At 35.7% G+C, this 10946-nt stretch overlaps 1 protein-coding gene across 1 annotated transcript in view; it reads right to left on the bottom strand.

Annotated features, from left to right (window-relative positions):
- Positions 1-10221: 10221 nt before the first annotated feature.
- Positions 10222-10946, bottom strand: part of LOC139725289 (uroporphyrinogen decarboxylase-like) — a 12355-nt gene continuing 11630 nt past the window's right edge. The window contains exon 9 of the mRNA XM_071636378.1: positions 10222-10605. Within this exon, the coding sequence (XP_071492479.1) occupies positions 10374-10605 (232 nt within the window). The 3' untranslated portion in view covers positions 10222-10373. The remainder of the gene's footprint in view (positions 10606-10946) is intronic.

Below are 10946 nucleotides of genomic sequence, written 5' to 3'. Positions count from 1 at the left end.
CACTGAATGTGTTTGCTTTCGTCTTGTTTTGTCCACAAATCTCTCTTTCATTTCCTCCCTTTTATACAGCTTTGATCCTGCAATAGTCACTCACTATAGGGAGTGACTTCAGCTTACACTCTCGGAAAACGGCATGCAGAAAACTTTGACGTCGACTCAGTATCAGGAATCCTACGGCGGGGCTGATGGCACACATAGACACAAACCGTCTAGGGAAGGAAGACAATGAATCACCATCACCATCACCATCACCATTCTACTTCCACAATGGAGATGCATTTCATATGATATGATTTTATTTCTGATGAATGTGATAACATTTCTTGACAACTCTATTTTTTGTGATGTTATATAGAATGATGTTTTATTGTGTGAGGATTATAGTAATACACTTTATGGTTTTAAACAGTACATTCCCTTGTAAAACTATCTCACATTGTGTGATTGTGTACAAAGTGTACCTGCCTTAATGCTTCAGTCTTCAAGCTGTCTTATATTTTTTGTTCCACTTTCATAAATCTGCTCATGATAATGTTCACACCTTTTGATGCAGTTACAGGGCCATGAAGAGATGACAATGTACATTTAACATTCTTGCAAGGAGAACATTTATGTCATTTGTGTTAATCTCTACAAATAAGTTACATTGTATTCATGTAAATTAGTTTGTAAGGAATGATAAGGTGTGAGAGCTAAGATTGCACTGACTTGCTTTAAAGCCAACTCGTCTGAGTTATGTTGTATTTGTTTGAAGTTTGTGTGTCCCTTTTGCAGTGCTGCAAATTATATTGCTTTCACAAACTGGTACATTGTAGAAGGAGGTAATTCAGGCCTTTCCTCAGAATGATAAAACTGGAAACTTCTTTATGAGGGAGGGTTAAACAATAATATAGAGTTACAGTGAATTTATTTGGAGCCTGGAAAAAAAATGTTATTTTTGGTACAGAAGGGAGTGTATTCTCAAGTGGCATGAGGTTAGTTTTAAAGCTTTGAGTATGTATTACTGTAAAGATTTCATGCACAATATTGAGAGACATTAAGCAAAATTTTGTGATGTTTGCAAAAGGGATATGCGACCTTTAGGAGACACGATTTGTGATGTGCTTAATTTTTATAACAGCTCTACATAAAGGCAGATTGATGTGGTGACAATGTATTCGTAAAGCTGTTGAAAATCATGTATATTGATTGTAATCATGGAGTTATCATGTTTTTTTCCTGTTTGTATCAATTATTACCCCAAACTTATCAAAACCCATGCTTCAAGTGTGCAACTGTATCATGTCATTTATTTCGTATGTAATCATTTTTTTTTTATGCCTTCTATACTTGTACGTTGATCTTAGATATAGAGTAATGAATTACGTTTTAGTTTTATTTCATACTAGTGATTAAGTCTTCATTTTCATGTTCTTATTTGGTTTGGGACCATGTATTGGTATGCAAATCAAGTACAACTCAATAGTTCTGTGATGTGAGTTGTTGAATCTTTGGGACTCCGATATTTCAATTAATTTGCATGAATTTGTATTTTTCAATGAGAAAATAGGTGTGCTATTCTGAAGATTTTTTTTTTTTTTTTTGTCTTTGCTCATTGTGATATGCTGAGTATGCATCCTTTAAAGTCATATGATTTTCATGATTATGTGATTAAAGGTTCAGGCTAGCATTTTAACTGTCTTTTTAGATTTCTGTCCAGATGGAAACAATATCACCAAAGAATGACGTTACAAGGCTTCTCATTTTCTATTAAAAGAGCATCAAGAAAACTCTTGTTAATATGATGGTGGCATTTGGATGTTCAGTGCCAAAGTACGTGTAGATGTGATGACATGTGATATTTTCACTGTATGTTTTTCCTACTTTTGGGAAGGAACATAGTGAATTTCATGTTTTTGTAATTCTTATATCCGTGAAGCTCTGATTACTGTCTTGCCAAATGTGATCTTTTTATAACTCTTTTTTTTTCGCTGTATTTCATATCTGTGATTTTCATCTGTGTGTAATTAATCTTCCAAGTTTACTTTCTTACACTCTGTCTTCCAAGCTATACTTATGCCAGAAAAAATCATGGCTTTGTGCTTTGTTTCTTTTTCACAAATCAATTTAACCACGTATTAAAGATAGTACATATATGTAGAACCTCATAGTGATTTGTATTTCTTTTGTAGATTTATGACAAGAAAAGTGAACAACAAAGTTTGTGGTTGGATTTTCTTATGATATGATTTATACAACTGTATTTTATAAACACTTTATTTTCTAACATAGATGGTTATGAATATGATGTAGAGAAGATGAAAGATATTGTCAAATTTGATAAAAGATGAAAATGTCTTCACTCGTGCTGTCATCTATCTGCCAATGTTCTCTCTCCTTCTCTCTCTCTCTCTCTCTCTCTCTCTCTCTCTTACCATGTAATTTTTTTTTCTTTTTTTTTGTGCAGAATGTTACATACACTGTATGTATGATGTATGTTAACCATCAGATGGACACAAGCTAAGGATGGGTACAGCAGATATGCCAACTGTTACTTTTGTTAGCAGTATTTTGTACTGGCTTTTTTTCATCAGAAATACTGCAAGTTTCATTAAAAATATAAGTTTTCCCAAATTCTATTGCTACACATGTCTATCGCAGGAAAAGTAAAAATACTGTTTTCCAACCAAAATATGCCTGTTCAGCTCTCAGAATACTGCAGTGCTGTTAACAAGGTTGATATCTCTGGTAATGGGCACATTACAGAGGAGTAACACTGTACCAGCATATGCACTGTTAATACAGGAACACTGCTGTTGCTATAGTTATTGTAGATATTACTTGAATTACAGATGATTTTGAAAATGACATTCCACATTGCTCTCTTTCAACAAGAATATGATAACATTTGAAATATGTTTGAGCTAAGTATATAGAATCTAGAGATATCATTCTTGTCAGATTATAGTGTAGCCATTGTTTTTTATTCACCCTTTTGAGAATCATTCAAAACTAGTCTTCTGTCTCCTTTCCCACAAACAATCCTGCTCTGAGTAATAATTCCAAAGACAAAAGTCACTCGGCCAAGCAAAAAACAGCTTGCAAACAAGTCGTTGATCCTTGTGCTTGATTTCAAATGCAAGTCATGATTCAGGTCGAAACCACAGCACTTTATGGCCATTGAACATTACCATAGTACATTGCCCCCAAGCATTAGACTTCTTGCATAGTATTAGTAACCAGTGATTTGGTTCTACATGAATGGCATGTAATGCAAGAGTAGCTACATGTGGAAAAAAAAAATGAGCTGTTATTTGTGTAAATTCCTATTCTGTATTTATTCCTCTTTTTCTAAGTCTGAGGGGTGAGATTATAAACAGGAACTTTTGTCACAAAAATGAATGGGGCAGCATTGTCATATCCTATTTCCTGCAGAAATAATGAAACTCTCTGTAGTTTTTACAGTTCCTTGAAACAGACATTTTACCCTGCACGTAGTGCACTTGAATATATCCCACTACATTTCCACGAATGTCACATCTCTCGTTTGCACACTGTGTAATGGTTAACTTTATCATGGAGATGAAATGCTCGTGGTCAAAGTGATTATAACAAATTAGTGATAGCAAAGATTTTGGTTCTGGATGTCAGGAATCAGTTCTTCTGTCATTGCTGCTCACACAGATATTAATAATTTTCAAGGGGAAGCTAAATAATAATAATGATAGTAGACATTTATAGAGCACCTTTTCCACTTGATACAAAGCGCTAGACTCAATAAGACTTGTGTAACTGTACTTTGTTGTGTTCTCTCTTAATACATGAAATATGGCTGATGCCATAAGTGTGAGGTGTACATGGCAAAAAGACATCCTCAGTGTTTGGAATGAAAGAGCTCAACTTCCACATGTGACCCTCAGTGATGCGTGGGGCCACTGATCGAAATGTCACAAGTCACATTAATTCACATACAATGTATATGTATCATTATTCCCAGTAAGCATACACAACACCACCATAGCATCATAAGTTGTATAGAGATAATGTTATTCTGCTTTGTTGTGGCCAAATGTGCACCTCGCATTATGCACTTTTACCCTTTTTTTTACGCTCTCCCATGAATGTGGTGATAAAAATGTTGGAGGGATTGGAAAGTCATTATCATGCCAGTCAAAACCCCTGCAGTAGAAATAGTTGAGATTTCTTGTAGATTTGCACAAAATGTGTTTTTTAAAAATTGAATTATATAATGATATCAATATTGCTATCACTTGCAGCTCTTTCAAACAAGGATCTTGCCCGAAAGTGTAGAAGGTGCTAATGTGATTCATAATTCCGCTGTTCATTCCATTTACTACCAGGAGAAATAGAGAATCTGCTTTTGAATGAAATGGTTGTAGTTTCTTCAGGTTCAGGTTTCAGAAATGGAAAATGAAAATACGGCATATACCGCTTGTTTGGTCCTACAGATGAGTTGAAGTGAAACAAGATTTTGACTATTGTCTTCCTCCACACTGATCGTAATTAACCCTTTGTATGCTGTATTTGTGGTTTGGCACTGAAAATCCCATGGCATTGTACACAATCTCCAAAGTCCCTGGCACAGAAAGGGTTAGATTTTTAACAAATTAGGAAACGTTGCTTTGATATTTGTGACTGTGCACCTCAAAACGAACATAAAGTCGCACACACTGATTTTGCGTGAGGACTGAAAATAAGTGAAATGGGTCAACCTAGCCGAACTTGACTTTTTCATATTTTGTGAAAGAGCGGGTCTTCTATTACATTATGCTAAAATTTGGTATCATAAAACGGGCAGGAAAGTGTTTTTTTTTTAGCAGTTTATCTTAAACATTTTCGGTAGAATAGTGTGATTAGGTGTGTCTTTAGAATCCCTTTTTCATTTCTGTAAAACCTTGTCCACACTCTTCATTTTCAACTCTAATAACTTTTGAAAGGATAGTGCTACTGCTTTGAAAGTTGGCATTAATTATGGACAGAATGTGTTTATGAGGCATGCTTAATTTCAGTTTAATCTGATAATCGCTTCATTGTTGTTACTCTGGTGGTTTACTTCCTGTTTTTTGTCCCATTCATCGAACAGCCAGCATGGTTTGGTAAAGATTAAGTGCTTGAATAGACACTGTACTTCAGAGCCTCTTTTCTCAGTTCACACTTTTCCTGAGTTTGTGCTTTCTTTCCAATATTTAGATAGGTTAGGAGAGTCCATTTGATTTGAGTTATACATCATTTTGAAGCTTAAAGTCTGCTCTTTCAGAATATGATCTTAACTAAAAATTCATGTCTGGCGACTTTTTGTTTGTTTTGAGGTGCAGGGTCACATTTGGCCTACTTTGACTTGAAAGTCCCTAGCTGTACTCAGGAGGATTGCACAGCATTGAAATCTTGTAAGATTTTTCTCTGATCCCAGATGAATTTGTCATACACAAGGTTGAATGTGTATTAATTCTTGTGGAGCTACTGCATCTGTGATTCCCACTGGTGCTCCTTTACCTTTTGCTTGTTATCAAAAAGCAGCGATAAGCATTCTCTTTAAGGATTGGCGATGACATTCCTAGTTCTACATTGTTACATAGTCACGTCGGATCAAACTTGGCTCTCTTTAGATTGACAAAAAAATAATCTAAAGTCAGAAAACATAAGTTGTGAATGTGGAAACATTAACATGTGATATGAATTTGTACAGGTGCAGGGTACCTGTACCTGTGTTGAGTTGAGTGTTCCTATCAAATTTGATAAAATCAATTCTTCCTTGTAAAGAATGTAATGGCTCTTGTAGCAAATCACTACAATTATGAGATATTGGTATTGCCTTTTTTAGATGAAACAATGGCTTGACAAAATATGGGGGAAATCTGTGAAGAAGGTCTTATTTAGGCTTTATTCAGATTAAGCAATGTTTTCACAAAGTATGGTGGGAAAAAAAAACAAACAAAGAAGGGCACTTTATTATATAAGTGCACACATGCAAACTAGTCCAGTGGCTTTTTATGTCACTTTTTCATGCAATAATTTTATACAAAGAGGACGAGATACATTTATTTCCTGTAAATCGTATAGATTTTGTCTTGCCATGTGATCTACGTAATTGATATCGAGTACATTGAGTAGCATGTTTATTGATTTTATAGGGACACATAAAAATATGACATTAAATACATCTATTTGTTATCAAATGATTCAAGTTGTGTGGTTGTATTTTCATGGTCTTTGGCCAACTAATTACTGCCTTACTGATTACTGCAACAAAGAAGTGAGATGTAGATTTTACACTTAACCCTGTGAGTGTCAAATGACATCGAAACCCCCAGAGTGTTGTATACAGTGTTCAAAGTCCCTGGCAGAAAAAGGGTTATACGAGTTCAGAAATCAATATCAAATTGGACCAACATTGGGGCTGATGTACACATAGTACTACTTTCTGGGTTCATGTGCAATTAGGAATAGTATGCATGCGGTAATTATGTAATCTAGTTTAAATTGATTTGGCTTTGCCTCATGGGTTATAGGGATGGTATAGTTTTGGTTGAGATGAGGATTTAGGTTTGAACTTTTTACAAGATAATTAGAAAACATGTGCAATGTATATGATATACATGTATAAAAGAGCATGCAATTTAAGAAAAATTCAAGTTTATTTGATGAAAATCGGTTCTGAAATGACCGAGATATCAAAGGACAAAGTAAAACAAAGTGGTCCGACCACTTTGTTTCTGGATATCCTTGCCGTTTCAAAACCGATTTTTGTCAAATAAATTTTTGATTCCTTCTAGATTTTTATGCTCTTTTAATATATCATAATAAGAAGTTTCTAATTATCTTGTAAAAAGTTAAAACCTGAACCCCCATCTCAACCAAAACTATACCATCCCTTTAAACAATTTCATAGTTAATTTATGCACACAATTCCTAGTGACACACTCGGGCATCTGCATCATTTGTATACTGTCGGTCTCTAGCATTTTTGTATCATTGTACAGGGCATACAATTGAAGGGGTCGGTGCAATATAGTGCTAACCCACACAATAGTCATTTTGAGATAATCGCTGTTGAATCTTTGGAAAGTACATACATTGTACATTAATAAAACATAAATGCATGCATTTTTAACCATCTTATTTGGTTGAATTCAAATATGATATTTTCACGGAGGTTAGAGTGAAGGATAAGGATTATGAAAATGCATGTAACTCAATTTTGACAAAAGTGTGGGTTAGCACTATATTGCACCGACCCCCTTCAATTATGATTTGTATGGCAAACTGACAAATTCTCAACCTGCAGTAAGCAGAGACAGAAATCTTTATTTTTTTTTTTTTGGTAAATGTAGTGCACTGTAATTATAAATTACTGTGCACAATACACACACACACACACACACACACACACACACACACACACAAATAATAGGAGCTAGCATTCCACTCACAGTTGCTGCTTATGAATCAACACATTGCACACTATGCATGAACATACCCATACATGTACAAAAACACAATATATTACCTTACTATAAAGCACATAACTATGTACACATGTATATAATTGAACAAACACATAAATACATGTAATGCACCACGTGATACTGTTAGTAGTTTCTTTATTCCTTTCTGAATATGGAAGAATCACAGAGTAAAAATTGGCAGCCACGGATATAACTTGGATATCTGTCCAGTTAATTAATGGTTATTCCTAATCCTCCAATAGGCCATTTTTGTAATGTACGTGTATTCAAATTTATGGATGTTTCATTCCCGGGAACTTAGAGATGAGCTTTTCCATTAACCTGCTCTTCTGAAATGAAATACACATGTACAATTGCTGGAATCCAGTTTGCATATACCGGTAGATTGTATTACTCGTTGCTACAGGCAAGCCTTGGACAAGCCTTTAGGTTGTAACGAACAACCTCTGTTTAAAAGGTATGGGTAAAATTTGAAAATTTTACAAAAAACAGCCTACTCTGCTGGGCTGATTAGAAATAATCACTTTGGGAGAAAAGAATATCCATACAGTATGTTGCACACAATGGAGCCAGAACTTTTGGGGATACATTCCTGAGTTTGCTCTTGGAATTCTTCAGAATCTGTACACTACAATGTTTAACCCTTCATATACCAATGAGTCAAATAAGCACTAATTTCACACAAACAAGTATACAGACAGGAGGTTAATGTAGCGCTTAGAGGGTTAAAGGGTGAAATCTGCCCTTCCTGATCACACTGAGTGTGCTGAAGCTGATATTCTGAGGATTCACATCAAAGTGTTCTTGACACAAACAATATCTTACATGTAACTAGTAGCATAAAAACACTGATGCATCTATCCAAAAGTTATGGAAACTGTGGTGAGCTCTACTTGCTTCAACATCACTGGATAAGAAGATTACAACTTGTGCAGTCACTAGAAGACAGCAATATAAAGAAAATATACAGAGTATTCCACATATTTTCCTTTTTTCAAGCATAATGAAAAGAAGGCAGGGGGAATAATACTGCCCTGAACATTACGTCTGAAACAAGTCGAAGGAATGTGTCCTTTACATTAAACAAAATTAACTTTTGTAGAATTCTCTTTATATTTTTTCTTTACACAGTATCTCTGTCTTGTGACATCACAAATTCTTGTCAAGCAATGGAAGTACTGAACTTTAACATTCAATACTTTTGAAAGTATTATCTGATATTCTTAAAACTTTACTGATGTGTTCTACAAATACTGCTGCATTTACTCAATCTACATACATGTGTATACTTTGGGTAATTTGTATAGTGCATGTTATCATGTTCCAGCTGAAAATAAACACACTTAAAGTGCATTCCACAGAGAAATGTTGATATGAGGCGTGTTCCCAAGGGTGTCATTGTTCTACCAGAAATAATGAGAGAGTAGTTCGATCCACAAGAATTTTTGCAATGGACCGCCCGCCCAACGGACCGCCCAGCCAACTGCCATCCAAGTGATCCCTAGATACCCCCATATATACTATGTGTGGGTGGGTGTATAATAATTAAAAAAAAAAAAAAGGTTTGACAGTCATGGTCACAAATAACCATAATGGTGCAATTGGCTTTAATCTGGCCCACCATGCAACCATTGTCTCCTCAACACTTACTCTCATTTTCCACAGGGTCCTTCGGCAACAGTGGAACCTTATCATAACAAAGTCAGATATAGCAAGATAACCAATGAGGTAATTTTGCAGGTCCCATTCTTGTTCAATATATTCTTTTGTTTTAATCCCTGATATAATAAGATATCTGACATAACAAGGAAAGTTCACTGGTCCCAAGCACCTCGATATAACAAGGTTCGCATGTAACACAGGGGCGGATCTAGGAATTCTGTAAAGGGGGGATGCATTTACAAAATTAAAGAGGGGCCATTTCTTCTTTACTGTAAAATGAGGAATGTTCGGATGCATTTTAATTTTGCGAATTTCGCGAGCGCCAAGATTCGCGAAATTAAAATGCATGCGAAAGTTCTTGTCTACACCCCATGCATTGAATGCCAGTGGTAATTCGTGAAAATTTCATGCTGCAAAAAAGGCTGTCGGCTCCAATTGGCGAAAATTTCACGCTGCGAATATATCATGTTTTACAGTATTTCTTTTGTTTTAACAAAAAATAAATGGAGCGCCGGTGCGCAAACCCCCCCCCCCCCCCCCCCCCCCCCCCCCCGATCTGCCACTGTGTAACACCTATTTAACATTGCCAGGTACCTGTCTCTACATCTGGATGAAGAGGATCCTTGTGGATACATCTTGACCATTAAGCACTAAGCAGGATTTGAACTCCAGACCTAATGTTCAAACATCCACCTCCTTATCCACTATACCATAGATTTCCTCACTCCCTCCACTACTTTCTTACTTTAATCTTATATTGATCATACTTAAAATTACTGTAAGTGTAATACTACATGTAAAGAGTTGACTACCCAAGAGCCCCAGCCTCAGGTGTACATTAACAAGGCTGGCTTGAGAAATAAACATGACTAGTATAAAAGTTGCTGCCATGTCAGACCAAATCAGATGAAATACATGTCCACATGAGATGACATGACAAAACTAACAAGTCCTCCAGTTCTTGGAATTAAACAGGACCATGCATCTCTTTCAAGCCGTCATTCTATGACATGAATTCCACTTAATTGTGAAATCTGTCCCACAACAAAAACTATGTGTCATAAAAAAACTTTCTCAAGATATAATGCTTGCACATATAAATCATGATGAAAATTCCAGTCATGATTTTTTATAAAAAGAGTCAGCATAAGTCAACTTCCCTTTCTAGAGGTGAGCTACTTTGTACCTATTAAAGATAAAAATAAGAACTTGTATCATTTCTATTTATCTTGTGTTTTATGTCTGTCATGATGCTTTGTTCATCCTCTCAGAATGCTGGTGTACAGCATCGATAAATGTCCCAACATGTTCTGGGTTGAAGTCGGGGTAGATCCCATGCCCGAGGTTGGCTATGTATCTCTGTGTGCCGAACCGGGTCAGCATCTGTGCTACGTATTCCCTGATTTCCTCCTTAGAACTGTAGAGGGCGCATGGGTCTAGATTTCCTTGCAATGTTACATCCTGGCCAGCGAGCGATCTGAGCACGTTCATGATAAATATGAAAGTAGGAACGAAAGACATTCTCCTCAAAATGGAGGAAAGCAGGACACGCAGAGTAGGAGTAGGTGACAGAAGTGTAACAAATTTTAAATCTATACAAAACAGTTATAGTGATAGATGTAATCCAAATATTACAAGTATATGTTCTCATGATCTCAAATATTCAACTTTGACTCAATTTTGACTTGTTACTGACATATATTCAGGGTAATATTATCCCCCTTGCTCTCTGAAAGAGATAAGTCAAGTGCTCTTTCACCGTGCTAGAAAAGTGAACATATGTTGAATTTTTCTCTATATCTTTATCTATAAAGAATA

The sequence above is a fragment of the Diadema antillarum genome, unplaced genomic scaffold (assembly GCF_040938485.1).
Source record: "Diadema antillarum isolate AM-2024a unplaced genomic scaffold, OU_Dant_1.0 seq00000030_RagTag, whole genome shotgun sequence".
Lineage (NCBI taxonomy): Eukaryota > Metazoa > Echinodermata > Echinoidea > Diadematoida > Diadematidae > Diadema > Diadema antillarum.
The sequence above is the reverse complement of the archived record's forward strand: the minus strand, read 5'-3'. Positions and strand labels throughout refer to the sequence as shown.